The sequence below is a fragment of the Talpa occidentalis genome, unplaced genomic scaffold, assembly GCF_014898055.3.
Source record: "Talpa occidentalis isolate TD23 unplaced genomic scaffold, MPIMG_talOcc4v2.1 talOcc4.7, whole genome shotgun sequence".
In the NCBI taxonomy this organism is placed as follows: Eukaryota; Metazoa; Chordata; class Mammalia; order Eulipotyphla; family Talpidae; genus Talpa; species Talpa occidentalis.
The window spans coordinates 122,651,842-122,671,257 of NW_023605083.1; the positions used below are offsets into that span (position 1 = coordinate 122,651,842).

At 40.9% G+C, this 19,416-nt stretch overlaps 1 protein-coding gene across 1 annotated transcript in view; it reads right to left on the reverse strand.

The window, feature by feature from the left end:
• Window positions 1-19,352, reverse strand: part of LOC119231606 (leucine-rich repeat-containing protein 37A-like) — a 37,107-nt gene extending 17,755 nt beyond the window's left edge. The window contains exons 1-5 of the mRNA XM_037493305.2: window positions 12,879-19,352; window positions 10,405-10,476; window positions 6,932-7,003; window positions 5,129-5,200; window positions 4,424-4,504 (exon numbers count right to left, since the gene is read on the reverse strand). Coding sequence (XP_037349202.2) covers window positions 4,424-4,504; window positions 5,129-5,200; window positions 6,932-7,003; window positions 10,405-10,476; window positions 12,879-19,324 — 6,743 coding nt within the window. The 5' untranslated portion in view covers window positions 19,325-19,352. The remainder of the gene's footprint in view (window positions 1-4,423; window positions 4,505-5,128; window positions 5,201-6,931; window positions 7,004-10,404; window positions 10,477-12,878) is intronic.
• Between the last annotated feature and the right edge of the window lie 64 nt (window positions 19,353-19,416).

The following is a 19,416-nucleotide window of genomic DNA, read 5'->3' on the forward strand; positions in this document are numbered from 1 at the left end:
TACCTGCTATTTTTTTTCTCCAAATTCTTCTACACAGGTCCAGACAGATGGGCTATGTTTCCTTTCTATTAACTGAAGAGACAGAGAAGAATTGAGGACTGAAACATGTCATCACTGTCCTGAATGTACTGAAATCCTAACAGCTTTAGCTGAAAAAATGTCCAAAGCAGGCAGGGAAAATTAAAATAGGACAAATTCCAAAACTGTCTATGCCAGAATCTCAAGGCAGGTAGGGAAAACTGGTTCCTTGGAGGAAGGTAGTCAAAGAAACAAGCAAAGTGACCTAGACCCTGTTCCAGCAGGTTCGAAGTACTTGGGGATGGAGTAACCCCTTTCCTTTATTCATCTACATAGGTCCATGAGCCATGAGGGCATGACTCCCCACGTGAAGCTCCTCAATACAAGACCTCTAATTGCATCACGTAAATCCTTTCTCAGGGGGCAAAAATCTTAAAGGATCTAAAATGGTGAGTCTATATTTTAATCAAAATTCTGAGAACAACCTTAAAGTAGAGTCCCTGCAGTGAAGAACAGCAGAAGAAGCAAAGGATGAGGCAGGCCTGGGTTTGAACTGTGGTCATCACTTTCTGGTGAAGTGACCTGTGTAATGAACATCTCTGAGTCTTAGCAGCAGCTGCCTCAGAAGGCAGTTTGAAGATTAAATGAAAGAGCGTGTGCAAAGCACCGAGCATAAAGCTGGGCTTAGAGTAGGTGCTTGGCAGTGTTGATGCCATATCTGCACCAGCCAGGGAGCAGAAACCCTGGAGATGCCCACCCTGGGGATGGCCAGGAGTGTGGAAGTAGTAGAGGGAAAAGGAGTTCTCAGCCTTAAAGGTCCTATTCAAATTAGAAAACAATTTCAAGAAATAACACATGAAAAGTCAAAGGGTCTTCATTTAGCGCCCATTACAAGGGAATGCAGAGCTGCATAGAAAATTACATGCAGAGCTCTTAAGGAGTTATGCCACTTAGTAGCAATATGGAACTAGATAAGTTATCCAGTGTTTCTGAGCTTCGATTTCCTCATCCCCAAATGGGGATAATAATATCTACATCACAAGAGTTGCTAGGGAAATGAAAATGAGATAGTGTGAGGTAACATGTATGAAGCCATTCACCATGTGCCAAGAAAGAAGAGCTTTAGACATGCTATCTTATTTGTATAGTAAGCAAAAGTACTTAGTATAATGCCTGGAAGATAAGTACCTAATAACTGTAGGTATTAAGGAAATGTTACTGGGCCGAGGAAGAATTACTAAATTTCTAAGAAAGAAGACACCTTATACAGGTGGGAAGAATAAGATGCATTTGTGAGGAGAAAAGTTTAGTAGTTGCTGGATGTGACAATGTGAAAACTTCTGAACTATTACAACTAAAAGTCACCCTAAATCACTCCCAGAAGATAGCCCTGAGTTGTTATTTTCATCCTTAATGTTCATGCCTTTCTGAATCTGAGAAGAAGCTGCCAGGATTCCAGTACATATCAAAAAGTGATGACAATACACTGAAGTGTGTGAACTTGTATGTGTGCACACCTATCTACAGGAAACTGATGCTAGTTGCCTGGGGAAACATTATGGTTTCTCTCTGACCTCAGCTCAGTCTGCCGTCATAGTAGATGGTCTTCTATCAAGTGGCGACGCCACACTCAACAGTGGGGAGGGAGTTAGGTTTCCTTTTATTCTCTCTTTGTGCTTTTTCTTGGCACCACATTGATGTAGCGCAGAGAAGCCAGCGTGTGAATGTGCGCTGTCTGGATAAGGTACAGCCTTTCTACATTGCACAGTCCTCAGTCTCTAAAACCATGGAGCTTGTATTGTTAGAAACAATGAAGTGACTGAAAGAACTTTTAAAAATAAGCCATCAATCTGGACCTGTGTAGGTGAATGAAGGAGAAGCACTTTTAAGTTGGGAAAAAAGTATACTTAACATTTGGGATTATTAACCATTGCTGATTTCCAAAATATATTTCATCTGAAAGAAATATGATTATTACTACCATTCAAAAATTGTATTTATAAATAAGCTCTTGGCCTATCTCTGAGGTGGATTTCAGATTCAAAATAGACTCTTTACCACACTGCTAACTTGTTTCCTAAGTGTTTGTCAATAATATACAAGCTTCATTCAAGAAACTTCCTGTGTTATAACTACCTGGAACCCAGGGATTAATCAAGGTTTGCGGGGCCTGGATTTCAGGGCCTGGGTTTCCCATCTACTTTGGGAAATCCTGCATAATGAAAACATGCAAAATTACGAATAAAAAATTGCTAGGACCCCTCCCAAGACCTTGGAAGGGGCCTATGCAAGCAACAAGCCTTCCAGCCTAAACTTCATTCAACTCGTGATAAATCCACTTCAGCTGGGTTTTTTTTTTTTTTAAACAAACATTTAATGCTGGGAATATATTGTTTCAACTCATAAATCCCAACAAGGTAACAGGTAATAAAATGATTTAACTTGAGGGGTGGGGGTGACATCTCCTTTTGACAACTTGCCTTTGGGAAGAGATGCAATGAAGTTTGTATTTCACCACAGCAAATGTTACTTGGAGCAAATTAACTTTGTCTATTAAAAGAATTTGGCTCAAAGCAAAGGAGCCCAGCCCCCAGGGAATACTTCGTGCATTGTGACAATCTTTTGAAAGTAACTGTGAATTAAGTTTTAGGAACACAATTCTATTCAAGTCACATGACATGAATATTAATTTATTTCCAACACCACTTAGCTCTGCTTCTTTCATTACCTTTTTCCGTCATTTGAAATGAATACAGAAACTCAAGATAAACAAGTTGGTACCTCCTCCATTTTGTCTTCTAACCGACTGCCCATTCCCTACTACGCCACCCCCGACCTGTCACCCTCCCCAGAGCTGCTAGCACAGCCCTGGTATGTTATCCATCTTCTTCCTTACAGTAAGAGTTTCTTGGAGACAAAGTCCCTGTTCAAGTCTTCTTTGTATCAACACTTTGTACAAGTGCTGATACACAGGGGCATGTTACTCAGCAAGAATTTTTGAATGGGGGGGCCTCCCTGTTGGCGCAGCAGGTTGAGCACCGCGCTGTGAAGCTGTCTGCAGCCTCTGCAGGGCAGGTTAGATTCCCCACCAGCCAGAGAGAAACCCATATGGCACGGCAGACCTCTCCTGCCTTGCCTGCTGCTCCCCTCCGCAGTGTCTTCGGTCTGTCTGCCTGTTCTGCTCCCCGCTCTGTCTCTGGTGAATTCTCTCACCCTCCCACGACTCTGACTATACCCCAGTTCTTGTATAAAAAAATTTAAAAAAAAAGAATTTTTGAATGAATTCATTAATTTTTACCAATAGTGATTCCACAATTTTTTTTGGCAACTTTTTTCTTGTGTTGCCTACATAGCTACACTGAAACATAGCTTCCTATAAAAGACTCTTGGTGTTATAAAATGCTTAATAAAGATAATGAGATTAAGACAGCACATTGATGTTACTAAAATTTCTTGGTGGAGGAAGCTAATATGTCCTTGGGAAAGGAAAACTGATTGTCAGTATTCTTTTTCCAAAGAAGGCATCAGCAAATTAGTGAGTGGAAAGGGGAGGCATCAGATGGGCCTCTGCAGAAACTGTTAGTCCAGCTTCCGGAGACACCCTAAACACCTTCATGTAATCTTTAGTGAACTGTGAAAACTGGATATCTGAACCACAAGACAGTAAGACCGTCTTTTCCAATGTCAGGTCTAAAGTAGATCCTCACCTTTGGACTAAAGTCCTTGTCAAGCCAAATCACTGAATATACCCACAATGATTTGCTTGTATCAGAAAAATCACAGAATTTTTTAGTTGAAAGGGATGAAAGTATGTGGGATTAAGCTACAGCAATGTATTTTCTTTATGAATATTCCATACCACAGACACTTCTATTGCTCAGAGATAATTCACTTTTTGAAAAAATGTTCTTGGTGATTTGGGAGAAAAGGGTCCTGTGGCAGGTTTTCATGAATTCTTTCTGCTTTGTCATGTCAAAGAAACTGATGGCAAAGGAAGGATCCATACCTGTTCCTTGGAGAGCTTTATGCTAAACTTAATTCTTTGTAGCTCTATGTTGCATACATATAAGAACTTTACACATGAGTAGGAATCAAAGTTAAATTAAAAATGGAATTTCCAGGACCATACACATATTATAGTAGCCATCGCTCGGATTCCCATGTCAGTGCCACTCTGGTGCCTTTTGTTGATCATGCCCAGAGCAGCATGAGGGAAAGCAAAGCATGCCATATACAAGCCAATCCCTTGGCCTCTTTGTACCTTAGTTTCCTCATTTGAAAAAAATGAATGAATCTTAAGACATAATTTTCAGAATTCACATTGTATTTACCCTCAGATAACCATCAGTGGTATGATATTTCTACACATAGTTTTTCACATGTATTCAGTGTCTACTTCACTTACAGCTTATGTAAAAACTGCATTCCATGCCAGGCCTGAAACGTTCCAAAGCTCAGTTCTGTGAGTAAGTTGCAACCAAGATTTCTACAAAAAAAAAGAAGAAAAAAATTGATATTCTTTCAAAACATGTATTCTTTGGCAGTAATTCTAAGTTATATGTGATGAAGTATAACCTCAATACTTTCTCCATGCACTAAAGAAATCTCATGGTGGAAGATATTTGCTTATGACTTATACTTTCATGTTTATACATTGGTGCAGTAGATACAAGATAGTAAATGCTCAATAATACTTTGTTAAGTGATCTTTATTTCTCTAGAACAGAGTTTCACGACTTCAGCACTGTTGATATTTTGGCCTGGGTAATCCCTTGTTACGGGACAGCTGTTTTATGCATTCTAGGATGTTTTGCAGCATCTCTGCCTTCTGCCCACTAGGTGCCAGTATCATTATCTACAGTTCTGATAAGACATTGCCAAATGTTACCTGGGAACTAAGTCACCCTGCTTGAAAACTATTGTTCTAGAATAATTCACCCTGACCTGTGTAATAATTTTCACACCAATCTTTGTTAGAGACAAAAAAAATTGCTACATAATTTTAGTAGCTGTCTATTAATAAAATTTTAATATTTAAAAATGAATAACAATGTTTATAATTAACTTTTATAAACATCCCAGATATAATGAAGTTATATTTATAACTTACACAAACTGCAAGAAAGGTAGTGGTTCAAATGTACGCCTTTCAATAGACTGTATTTTATTGCAGGATAAATCTCTAGGAAAAGTAAAAGGAAAGTATTGCCTCAATTAGCTACTAGATATCTAATTAGTAGGAATAACTAGAAGAGGTCAGAATGATAATACTGAATGAGTAACTTTTCTCTAAACTCTAAACCTTAGGAACTAAAATTTAAAACTTCCAGAGCCCTGAACCCTGTCTCACCTCTCCCACTTTCATAGTCTTCATAAATAAAATATATAACTATAGATATTGATAAATTTTGGAGGTCATCTTTCCTGATAGTAGAAGAATTGATTATATGATCTTTTATGTTCCCATCAAATTCTATAAGCTCAAAGTTTTTATCTCTATATGTAATTATTATTTCTAATATTAAAGGGAAAATTCTCACATTTATACACCTTCCTTGTTTAGTGATATTTTTCTAAGGTCATTTCAATACCAGAAGAAATAAAAGACAACCTGTCACATAACTTGAAACCCCTCTAATTTATACATAACTTTGAACTAATTCAGAATTATACTTTCTATTATATTAATAGAAATTCATGTTTTGGTTTTGCATTGCCTTAATAGCACATGAACTTCATTGTTTCAGTTGCACAGTAGTAGAACAACAGAAAACAACAGGTACTAGATTTCTATTTTAAACATCTATTACCTTTGACTATAGTTGACTCTGGTATTTCTATTGAGTCCAGCTTAGTCCCTCACTTTTCACCTAGATGGGTGTCATCTCTAGACTCTTCCTTTCTAATCCATGCTTACACATTCACCAGATTAACTCTCCGGAAGCAGTTCTCAAATACCAGCATCACTTGGGAACTTAGTGAAGATGCATATTCTTAGCCCTCCTGTGAAATGACTGAATCAGTCATGGTGGGGGTGGGCTTTGTACTCAGCCAGGGAATCTGTAGTTGTGGGTAGAGTCTGTCCTAGAACACCTTTGTGATGACATGATAGTCAGGCTATAAACATTTCTAACTATACCAGTTAAGCATCTATATAAACATTACTTTTAATACTGGCATGACAATTCCTGCATTAAAATTCTTAACACCAGTCTGCTCACTTAGTAACTTAATATGTTCTTAATAGTACCATTTATATGATACATCTGCTCAGTCAAATATTTAATATTTGTTAATTTAAATTGATAAATTCTGGCATTCAAATTAAGGTGTTCTATATTTTCTGGTCCCATAGGTAATAATTTGAGGTTAACTTTAATTCTTCTCATTTTACTAGGCAAATATTTTTTTTTCCAAATCTTTTCTGTAATGGGCAGATAGTAAATATTTCAGGCTTTGCAGGTCATACATGATCTCAGTTGTATAGTCTCTGTTTATTTTCACTTACAGACTTTTAAAAATATAAAAACCATTCTTAACTTATGAGCAATATAAAAATGAACCATGGACTGGATTTGACCCGTGGGTCAAATATGAACATAAATATAAGCAGATGGTTTATAAACAGTTACATAACAAGGTTCATATGGCTGTCTCTAGTTGCTCAGATTTCAACACTGTTTTCCCTCTATAACTGAAGCTTTTTTCTATCAATATCTTGTTTATATAATTAAAAAACCGAAAATGCATAGGAATTATTTAATGCTAGAGATCGGCTAAGACCCTACACAGACTGACACAATTGTAGAATTTTATTACTGGGAGAAAGTATAAAGATTATCTAATTTGAATCCCTTAATTATTTTATAAATATAACTAAAAACTCATAAATAAAGATGATTAACTAACTTACAAATACTGGAGGGATAGCAGGCCTTCAAATGAATCCTTGTGTAATTCAGTCAAATGATTTTCACTGATAATTCTGAAAAATGAAAAGATTATTTCTGGATCCAAATAAAAATTCACTACACAGGATAAATTACTACATGTACCTTTCCTTATCATCTGTCAGCCATAAACAACATAGTTTAGTTTTGCTTCTTCTTGAACTTCATATAAATGAAATCATGTATGTGTTGTTTTCTATGCTGCTTTCATCAGCATTTTGCAAATTAATTATACTATTGCATTAGCTAAGGTTGGTTCATTTCACTGCCTACTATTGCATGTTTAGCTACATGTAGCTACTGAGTATCTTTAAAGTTACCAGTATGACTGGAAAGCTGAATTTCTTAATTTACTTTATTTAAAATAGTTAATTTAAAAATGGAAACTTGATGCAGTTACTGGAAATATTTAAGTGTATTTGCAACAATTTAGGTAGGTGATGCTACTTTTTCAACTGTAAATGTTATGAAATCTAAATACAGATCAATTATTTTTGACAAAAAATTAAGTAACCATATTGAAATTTCAATTAGTATGGAAAAAAATGTAAACTCATTAGCATTTTCCTTCATAATGTAATAATATATTATTAATGCATATAAAATTATATATTGAAATATTTTGGATATAAGGATTAAATAAAATATATTAACATTTTTTCCATCTGTTTATTACTTACTTTCATTTTTTAAGAGGCTACCAGAAAATTTAAGATTTTTATGTAGCTTGTATTATGTTTCTAGTGAGTAGTATCTGCTGTACTCATTCTATTGTTGATGGATTGCAAGATTCTTTCAGGTTTTTGTTACTACAACATGTTGCTAGGAACATTCTTGCACTTGTAGCCCGGTACATATTTGCCTTAGTTTCTCTAGGATGTAACAGGGGGATGAAACTCTTTTCCTAAGAAGCTGTGCTGTCAAGTTACAGACTGAAACATGCCAAGTCTCTCCCTTTCCCACCTCCACCAAAAATCCCTAAGAATGATAGAAAAAAATATAATAAAAACATCTTTAGCTCAAAGCATGGGAACATCTCCAACAATTGCTTTCTTACCAGAAATGATCTGGAGTTAACTACAGGATGACTGGCTAGGATAGTGTAGTAGGAACCCTAGTGGGCAGCACATCAACCCCATATGCTTCCTTCTTGGATGAGACAGCAAAAGATGTCTTCCCCCAGGTAGGACCAATTGGTGTTAGAAAGGAATAGGGTATGTGCTCCCTGATTAGCCACCAAAAGCACCTCCCACCTCTTCCTTATTTTCAGGGAAATCAACCAGGAATAGAAGCTCCAGGAGCTCATTTCATGCCTTTTCTTGAAACAGAAACAGAATTTCACCTACAAAGATGAATCACTTATGATTCATAGGAATGAATCAACTCAAGATTATTTGTAAACTCTTGAGAGATGGGATCTTGGTCATTTTGTTCTTGGGTCTATATCCCTAACACAGAGAACAGCTCTTGACACCTAGTAGGTATTCCGTAAATATGTGTTGAATGATCTCAGAAAGTTACAGATCATCAATTTTCAGATATACTGCTCTCATTTAAAACAAATCACTTATTATCACTCAGGAAGATAAGTAGAGATTTAGAGGACAAGAAATGTCTTTCTTCTCTCCTACATTTGTGATTCAATCTTTTGAGACAATAACCCTATAAGAATTTCATAAAAGCTATGGGCCCTTTCCTAGAAAACTGCGCTTTTTTGAATACATGCAAAGATGTGTGTCCAATTTCCATTTGTGGGTCATCCTTTTAGGTGAGCATCCATAGAATTCAGGGCACCAAACTTAGATGGGAAATAAAATTAAATCACTATTTTCACAACTTCAAACACACTTCCTTCCATCGTGAATGTAGATGGAAGGCCACAGTAGATTAGCAGTACAGTTCATCTGGTTTCCAATAGAAATCACATATTTTCATATGTTTGTTGTAGGTATCACAAACTCATTTATTCTCATCACAACTTTAAAGTTACAAGGTGGTTCATATTTTATATAGACCTACCACTGTATCTTGTTATTGTGTTAAGAGAAGATTTACTATTATATTTTTTACTTATCACAGTATTTAAAAATATATTTTGAAAACTATATTTCAATATATTTAGTTTCCTATACATTTTAAGTTATTATGCATTTAAATGCATTATCCCAAGAATATAAGCTTCTAGGGATCACCAAAAAGATCTATAGTATGGGAAAAATAAAAGTTAAACCCTGCCCTGGGGGACTATGGCACCCTAATTTAGAAACCTCTGTCATACAGGTATAAATAAATCTCAAACCTAGAAATCTTTTTTTTTAAAAAGATTTATTTATTTATTTATAAAGCACTGGGTACAGTCAGAAGCGTGGGAGGGGAGAGAGCCAGAGCGGGGAGCAGAACAGGCAGGGGGACTGAAGTACACTGCTGAGGGGAGCAGTGGGCGGCAGGAGAGGTCTGCACGCCATGTGGAACCCTCGCCTGGCGGCCAGGGATCAAAGGGCACTGCAGAGGCTGTGGGCAGCTTCACAGCCCAGCGCTCAACTGCTGCGCCACCAGGGGAGGCCCCAAACCTAGAAATCTTGAAACTTCACCAGGCTCGTGTTTTAGGTATAAACTCCCAAATATATGTTTTATAAACATTAACTTTAAAACTTCAATTTCTATTTTTTAATGAATTTTATATATTCATATGGCTCAAGATTCCAAATGTATGTAGCACACAATCTAAAGTTTTTCCTCTACCCTGTTCCTCAGCCTACCCACCCCTCACCACTCCTAATGACTTTCATTTTTCTTATGAATTTGGAAAATAAAATCTCTAAGTTAGATACCAGATGGGAAATATAAATGATACACAATTTTTAAGAAAGTCACAAGTTGAAAAAACAATGGCCCAATTCTCATTTTTTCCCTTGCCAATAAGTTAACAGACCAATGTAATTTTTTTCCCCCAAATTACTCATGTGTCTAAACTGACTTTTTCTACAATTAAAAGGACAATACAGAAAAATTCAAATTCAAAGGAGGTTACCATTTATGTTTTAAAAAAAGATAAGAAAATCACAGCAAGCCTATTTTTCTATCTATAGATACATATGCAAATGTAATGAGAAAGGTCTGGAAGGATATGTACTAAACCCAAGGATAGCAGGAATGGGGCAATGGGGTAGAAAGTTTTCACTATAAATGTTATTTCCTTGTCATTTTCATTGAGACTATAACCATGTATTACTCTTATAATGGAAAATAAGTTGGCTTATTCTGAAGAGAGGCCACAAAATTTAATTTTTAAAATAAACAGAATTATAATCAATAGAGGTTGATTTTAGATATGGAGGGATAAACATCTTTTCTCAGAGGTACTCAAAATTCTGGGCGAAGGATTTTACAATGCAGTTAGTTTTTTTGTATTCATAATTGGAGAGAATATACTCACAGTTTCTCAGCCCAACGGTATGAGTTCCATATATTTTCATCAATGTAAGAAATAGAGTTTCCTTGGAAATTTCTGTAGAAGAAACACAGTTCATATCCTTCAATAGGCAGGAAAAGAATGGACAGAATGAATCATCTTTCACAGAGTGAAAAAATCATGGCAACCTTGGGAGGAATGTTCAAATGCCGAAAACCTCAGCTTTCTAATTTCACAGCTATCAGTTTCTCAGTTTGCACAGTTAATGCAGACATGATGTGGGGCCGATGGCACAACAAGGCCTCTCTTCAGAAGCTGAACTTCCCTATCTGTCCAATTTCTTGCGTACACAAGATAATACCAGTAAATTTGAATGTAATCCCCCCAAATTACCTATGAGTTTAAAATAACTCTTGCTATAAAACAATGAGAAAATGATAAACAATTTGACAGAAAAATGGCAAAAATTTATCATTATGAGCAAATAAAGAAACCCTATGCCATGTAACGCCAATGCTTTGGCTCAGTGCCAGCTGTTGAAGTCTCTCCAGGTGTTAGGAGGATAAGGGCAATTAAAAATCAGAGGGACTAATGTGGAAATATCTTCACATTGCATAATGAAAAGGACAAATCACTGAGTAAGGAGCCAAGTATTGTCTTGATGGGAAAAAACGCAAAGGAAAGAGACTGCAAGGAAGGACACACATTCCGAAACGCTAAGAGGAATGATCTTATGGGGGTTAGTAGGGAGGGGTGGAATTTTCACATTTTACCTTGTATACTTCTGTGATATTTTGCAACACTGAGAAATGGCCCCTTAAATTACATGTTTAAAAGCAGTAGTCAAATGTCTGAAGTTGGCTTCAACAGCTAAGTGGGAGGATGACTTTCAATCTTCAGCTTTGTGTTCTCTTTCCTCAGCAACAGTTTACCTATTCAGTTTATGTACATATTTTTCAGAGGGTCCAAAAATAAAACAGAATGGATACCTGTCTGCCCATGTGCTCAGTAGACATTTCTACTCAACCAGAAGTCTTCTGGCTGCTTTACGCTCACCAACAGAAATGCCTAAAACTCAATTCATCTTTGAACAGGCTGTTTTTCCCAATTGCTGTATTTCCACTATTTACACCACCAACACTGTCATCATCCAGAATAGGAACCTTTGAGTCATGTGATTTTTCTTTCCTTTTCCCTGACTCTAGTCAGTTACTAACTCCTTTTGGCTCTCCCCGTGTAGTACTTTCGGGATTTCCTGTCCATTCCTATCACAACCACTCTGACTCAGCCTTTTCTCACTTTACTCCTAGATTTTGCCAGAGCATTCTACTGGTTTCCTTGATTCAAGCTTTCTTTTCTAGATCACGCTACTAATAAATTCTTAAAAAATTCCCCCTTTTTGTTTTAATTTATTGAGGTAATGTTGGTTTATATCACTGTTTGCATTTGAGAAATATAGGATCCGCCACTCCCTTGTTTTCATCTTTTGTCTTACTTGAAAACTTTCAATGGTTCTCCATGTCTCATAATGTAACTTTCAAACCCCTTTAGATGATACTCAAGATTTTTCATAATCATTTTTCATTACTTCATAACCCACTTCCTTACAACTTAATTGGTTTATTAAATCCTGATCATTCCTACAGCTTTGCTTTTGATTTAACAAATCACAGTTATTCTGTAAGTCCCAGCTAAAGTTTTAGTTCCTCTATGCAGCTTCCCTGATCTCCGCACTCCACTGATTACAGACTCTAGTGAATTAACGACACCCACGGTCTTTATCTCTTCTAGCACTTCCTTTATGGACGTGGTCCCTTCTTCTGACCTATCACTGTCATGTTTTGGAGACAATATCATACCTGTTGCTCCCACAGTACTTAGCCTTGGGTTGGGCATAAAATAGGTGCCACATATAGAAGTCAGGGAACAAAGATGAATTCTGAATATAATTGAGGGGGTCACATAATAATAATAGCTAATACATATATATTAGGTATATACATATTTTTTCTTATGTAAGGCATTGACATAAGTGATTTACAGGTATTAATGAGCTCATTCAAATCCCACAAAGATCCTATAAGCTGATAGTTATCATAATCTCCATTTTACAGATGAGTCATAAGCTAATAAATGACAGATCTGGGTTCAGACCCATGCAGTCTGGCTCCAGACTCTCTACTCTTAACCACTTGGCTGTATTGCCCCCAATAAAATGGGGAGAGGGGAATCTTGGTATAAAGAGGAAGGAGCAAAAATGGGAGGAAAGTAAAAGTTAAGGAATGAAATGATGGGGCTAAAAAATGGGTGAGGAAATACGAGTAAGAGCAATTACAAATAAAAGACTGCAGAAGGGAGAATAATAATGAGGAGAATAAAGAACAGTTAAAAACAGTCAGTCAGTGTGGGTTGGGGAAAGTAGGAAGGCCCAGAAAGAGCTTAAGGAAAGGTTGCCAAGTCAGCAGGAAGGAGGAAAACAAATGAGAGGGGATCCTTACAAGGTGGTGAAGGTGCCGTTGTAGGTGTGTAGCTCTGGCACAGGCACTCTGCGGAGTCTCTGCTTTGGGCTGAGACCAGCACATGAAAGTGTCTCATCTTTGCAGGTACAGAGTTCACATATGTTGATGTGTGTGGTGGCATTCCGTCCTGGTTGATTAGTAAAATTCATGTGTCCCTTTCCTTGATCATATAAATCCAGAGCTGTTGCAAGGGAAAGAACTGTCTCAGCTGATTCTTGTTGCTGAGTTACCATGTCCACAGGTAGAAATGTGCCTTGGTTTGATTGTTGACTCTGAGGAGTTATAATATTCTTTAGGACAGTAGAATGTTCAGCTTTGATAGTATGCTCTGGAGTTACAGTGAGCCCCAGGTTCAAATGATTATCTGTGGCATGGTGTGAAGTAGAATGCTGACCTTGATCTTTACTTGAAGTTGAAACAGTCACTTCCTGAGTGAATGGCTGCTCAACCACAACTTCTTTAGGTGGCTTTGGAGAGTGAGCTGAAGTCTCTTGCATGATTGGAGAAGATTCAACCTCTACATTGGATCCTGCAGTTGTGGTAATTTCCAGATTCGTTGGTTGAACTGTTGTATGCTGACTCTGAACCTGCTCTGGTTGTGGAAGTGTCACATCAGGTTGCTTTGGAGGAGCTGTAGTCTGTTGCAGGACTATAGAGGGTTCAGCCTCTGTAGTATGTTCTGGAGTTATGGGGAGTCCCAGGTCCAAAGGATGATCTGTGATATGGTATGAAGTAGAATGCTGACCTTGATCTTGACCTGAAGTTGGAACTGTCATCTCCTGAAGGAATGGCTGCTCAACTACTTCTTTAGAAGGCTCTGGAGGGTGAAATGTCACCTCCTGAAGGAATGGCTGCTCAACTACTTCTTTAAAAGGCTCTGGAGGGCGAAATGTCACCTCCTGAAGGAATGGCTGCTCAACTACTTCTTTAGAAGGCTCTGGAGGGTAAGCTGTTTCCTGCATAATTGGAGAAGGTTCAACCTCTGCATTGGATCCTGTAGTTGTGGTAATTTCCAAATTCGTAGGTTGAACTGTTGTATGCTGACTCTGGACCTGCTCTGGTTGTCGGAGTGTCACGTCAGGTTGCTTTGGAGGAGCTGTAGTCTGTTGCAGGACTATAGAGTGTTCAGCCTCTGTAGTATGTTCTGGAGTTATGGGGAGCCCCAGATCCAAAGGTTGAACTGTGACATTGGGTGACAATGGATGCTGAACTTGATCCTGATTTGGTGTTGGAACTGTTGCCTCCTGGTATACTGGAGACTGAGATACAATAACATCCTTAAGTGGCTCTGGAGGCTGACTGGGGATTTCCTGCACAGGTGGAGAAAGTTCAATTTCCTTACTGGGTTCTGGAGTTATGGTAAATTCCAGGTCTACAGGTTGAACAGTGACTTCACTCAAGATTGGATGCTGAGCCTGAATATGGTCTAGATGTGGAAGTGTCACCTCAGGGTTCTCTGGAGAAGTTGTCGTCTTCTGTGGGGTTGTAGAATATTCAGTCTTCGTAGGATGTTCTAGAGTTATGGTAAATGGCTTGTTCAAAGGAGAAAGTGTGACATTGTGCAACATTGAATTCTGAGCTTGATCCTGTTCTGGAGATGGAACTGCTTCACTATGGACTGGAGATTGTGAATCTGGAAATTGAGTTGTAGTCTCCTCCATGGCTGGAGAAATTTCAACCTCCTTATTGGGTTCTGAGGTTATGCTAAGTTCCAAGTCTGAAGGATGTACTGTGACTTCACTCAAGGTTAGATTCTGAGCCTGGACCTGCTCTGCATATGGAAGTGTCACTTTAGGGTATATGGGAGGTATATTCTGCTGGAGGATTGTAGAATGTTCTGCCTTCATAGTAGGTCCTAGGGTTATGCTAAGCTCTAGGTTAAAAGGTTTAACAGTGACATGGGGCAAGTTTGAATGCTGAGTTTGATCCAGTCCTGAAAGTGGAATTGCAACTTCATCATGGACTGGTTGAACTGGGGCCTGCTGAGCTAGAGGAGTTTCTACCTCATTAGCAGGCTCCGGAGGAGTTGGAAACTCCAGAGCTTCCATCTCTGTATTGGGCTCTGAAGACAGAGTAGAAGAATCTTGCAGATCTGGAGAGAATTCTACATTTTTAGGGGTCTCTGGAAGCTGAACTGAGGGCCCTTGGGGAGCTGGAGAGTCTTCTGCCTCATTATGTGGCTGAGATTGAGCTGGAGCTTCCTTCTGGACTAGAGATGGTTCGACATTCTCAGGGAGCTGAGATAGGCCCTGCAGTTGAGTTAGAGAAGATTCTACTTTCTTGGGAGGTTCTGGAAGCTGATATGGGGTTTCTTGCTGGGATAGAGACTTATCAGGAGGTTCAGAAGATACAGCTGGGTTCGCCTGGGGGACTGGAGGATGAGATGGGGCCTCCTGCTCGGTTGAAAGTTTGACCTCTGCAGTGGGCTTTGGAGGATGAACTGACCCTTCCTGCTCAGCTGTAGATAGTTCAATCTGTGTAGGGGGCTCTGATGGCTCATCTGGGGGCTCCTGTTGGACAGAAAATTCTCCTGTGTTTTGAGGGGAATCTAGAGTCTGAGCTATGGCCTCTTGTTGGCCTGGGGAAGACTCAATGTTTTCAGAGGACTCTGGAGATTGGGAAAGGGGTTGAGATTGTTCAGGGGGAGATGGAGGTTTAGCAGGATGATCCTGATGTGGTGGTGAATTGTTAGCTTCCTTAATGGGCTCTGAAGTTGCAGGAACCATCAGAACCATGGGTTTGACTATGAATTTAGGAAACGCTGGATGCTGAGCTTCACTTCTAGGTTGAGCTACAATATTCATAAGGGACTCTACAGGTGGGCCTTGGAGGTCTGGAGATCTGGCCCCCTCACTGGGCTCTGGATGTTGAGTTGGGCCCTCCTGCTGAACTGGAGAAAGTTCTACACCTACTTGAGGCAGAGCTGAGTCATCCTGTTGGCTTGAATAAGGTTCAACTGTTGCAGAGAGGCCTGGACGCTGACGTGGCACTTCTTGTTGGACTGACAAAGGTTCCAACTGTTCAGAGGACATTTCAAGCTTATCTGGGGCCTCTTGTTGGGGTGGAGTTTCAACCTCATAAGGGAGGTCTGGAGTTATGGTAAGTACCAAAGACACAGGCTTGACAGTGACACTGGGCAATGTTGGAAGCTGAGCTTGATCCTGACTTGTAGAAACTGCCTTCACATGCTTTGGGGCATGAACTACAATTTCATTAGCGAGTTCTGATGTCTGAACTGGGGTCTCCTGTTGAGTTGGAGAAGGTTCAACCTTCTCAGGGGTCTGTGGAAGCTGGGCTGGGGCCTCTTGTTGGGATGAAGTTTCCATATAATTAAGTGGCACTGAAGGCTGAGCCTCATGCTGAATTGGAGAAGGTCCTACCTCTGTAGTGGGTTCCACTGTTATAGTAACCCGAACTTTTGGAGGTTTGACAGTGGCATTGGTTAAGTTTGAATGCTGACCATGATGGTAACCTGGTGAAGCTACCTCATGATCCTGCTGGATTGGAGAAGATTCAACTTCCCCAGAAGGCTCATAAGTTTGATCTTGGTGCTCCTGCTCACTTAAAGGCTTAACCTCCCCAGGAGATTCTGGTGGCTTAGCTGAGGCATTCTGCTGGGACAGAGAAGGTTCTGTCTCCTCAAGGTGCTCAGGAGGCTGAGGTGGGGCCTCCTGCTGGGCTGCATTTTTACTAGGTTCTGACAATACGGTAAGTGTAATAGTGGGCAAGTTTGAATGAGTTTGATGCCGAGTTATATTTTGAGTTACCTCCTTATTTCTTGCTGGCATTTGAGTTAATTCGTTGGTATACTGTGGAAACTCAGTTGGAACCTCTTGCTGGACTGGAGGTTCCACCTTTTCAGAGGGTTGTGCAGGTTGAGCTGGGGCCTCTTCATGGGCTGGAAAAGTTTCAACCTCCCTAGTGACTTCTGGAGTTATGGTAACAGTCACAACCATGGGCTTAACGGTGACATTGGGCAAGTTTGAGGGATGAGCTTCTTTTTCACTTGGAGATGGAACATTTCCCTCATCAGGTGCTGATGGTTGAACTCCAACCTCTGTAGATGCTTCCGGAGGCTGAGCCGGGGCCTCCTGAGGGTTTGGAGCAGGTTCCGCTTCCTCAGGAGCCTCTACGGGCTGAGCTAGAGCTTCCTGCTGAACTGGGGGAGGTTCGACCACCCCAGGGCTTCTTGGAGGCTGGGCCTGTGTTTCCTGCTGGGTTGGTGCAACCTCACTAGTGACCTCTGGAGTTATGGCAACAGTTACAACCATGGGCTTAATGGTGACATTGGGCAAGTTTGAGGATTGAGCTTCTTTTTCACTTGGAGATGAAACTTTTGCCTCATCAGATGCTGATGGTTGAACTCCAACCTCTGTAGATGCTCCCAGAGGCTGAGCTGGGGCCTCCTGAGGGTTTGGAGCAGGTCCCACCTCCTCAGAAGCCTCTACAGGCTGAGCTGAAGCTTCCTGCTGGACTGGGGGAGGTTCGACCACCCCAGGGCTTTCTGGAGGCTGAGCCTGTGCCTCCTGCTGGGTTGGTGCAACCTCACTAGTGACCCCTGGAGTTATGTAAACAGTCACAACCACAGGCTTAACAGTGACATTGGGCAAGTTTGAGGACTGAGCTTCATTCTGAGTTGGAGATGGAACATTTCCCTCATCAGGTGCTGATGGCTGCACTCCAACCTCTGTAGATGCTTCTGGAGGCTGAGCCAGGGCCTCCTGAGAGTTCTGAGCAGGTTCCACTTCCTTAGGAGCCTCCACAAGCTGAGCTGGAGCTTCCTGCTGGATTGGGGAAAGTTTGACCTCCTCAGGGCTTTCTGGAGGCTGAGCCTGTGCCTCCTGCTGGGCTGGTGCAACCTCACTAGTGACCTCTGGAGCTACAGTAACAGTCACAACCAGGGGCTTACTGGTGACATTGGGCCAGTTTGAGGGCTGAGCTTCATTTTCACTTGGAGATGGAACATTTCCCTCATCAGGTGATGGTTGAACTCCAACCTCAGTAGATGCTTCCAGAGGCTGAGCCAGGGCTTCCTGAGGGTTTGGAGCAGGTTCCACTTCCTCAGGAACCTCTACAGGCTGAGCTGGAACTTCCTGCTGGACTGGGGGAGGTTCGACCTCCTCAGGGCTTGCTGGAGGCTGAGCCTGTGCCTCCTGCTGGGTTGGTGCAACCTCACTAGTGACCCCTGGAGTTATATAAACAGTCACAACCACAGGCTTAACAGTGTCATTGGGCAAATGTGAGGGTTGAGCTTCATTCTGAGTTGGAGATGGACCATTTTCCTCTTGATGTGCTGATGGCTGAGCTCCAACCTCTGTAGATGATTCTGGAGACTGGGCAGGGGTCTCCTGAGGATTTGGAGCAGGTCCCACTTCCCCAGGAGCCTCTGTAGGCTGAGCTGGAGCTTCCTGCTGGATTGGGGAAGGTTCAACCTCCTCAGGACTTTCTGGAGGCTGAGCCTGTGCCTCCTGCTGGGCTGGTGCATCCTCATTAGTGACCTCTGGAGCTACAGTAACAGTCACAACCATAGGCTTAATGGTGACATTGGGCAAGTTTGGGGGCTGAGCTTCATTTTCACTTGGAGATGAAACATCTTCCTCATTGGGTGCTAATGGTTGATCTCCTACCTCTGTAGATGATTCCAGAGGCTGAGCCAGGTCCTCCTGAGGGTTTGGAGGAGGCTCCACCTCCTCGGGAGCCTCTACAGGCTTAGATGGAGTTTCCTGCTGCTCTGGGGCTTCCTCCTGGTCTGGGGAAGTTTCAACTCCCTCAGGGCTTTCTGGAAGCTGAGCCTGTGCTTCCTGCTCAGTTGGTACAACCTCATCAGTGACTTCTGGAGTTATGGTAACAGCCACAGGTTTAACAGTGACACCGGGTAAGTGTAAGGGTTGAGCTTCATTCTGACTTGGAGATGGAACATTTTCTTCATCAGGTGATAATGGTTGAGCTTCAACCTCTGTAGATGGCCCCGGAGGCTGAATAGTGGCTTCCTGAGTGGTTGGAGAAGATTCTACTTCCTCAGGGTCCTCAGTAGGTTGAGCTAGAGCATCCTGCTGGTCTGATAAAAGTTCATCCTCTTCAGGGGAATCTGAAGGCTCATCTGGGGCACCCTCTTCAACTGAAGATAGTTCCAATTCCTCAGAAGACTCTGGAGGTGCAGCTGGGGCATGCTGTGTGGTTGCAGAATTTGAAAATAGCTTAACAACCTTGGGAGATGATGACTCCTGCTGAAGTGATTCTACCTCATCAGAGGACTCTGGATGTTGAGCCTGGGGTGAAAAAGATTCATCCTCCTCAGGAGTCTGTGATTGCTCAACAGGGGCCTCTTGCTGGGATGAAAGTTCAACATCCTGAGGCTCTGGACGTGGTTCTGGGTCTCCCCTTTCATCTACAGGTTGGTTATCCTCAGGATACATGATGTCCATACCTAGAATCTAGATAATCGTCCTGCAACCTTTGAGGCACATGATGAGGTGTTTTTGGAAGCTGGCCTGGAGTTCTAACAACTTTGTTAAAT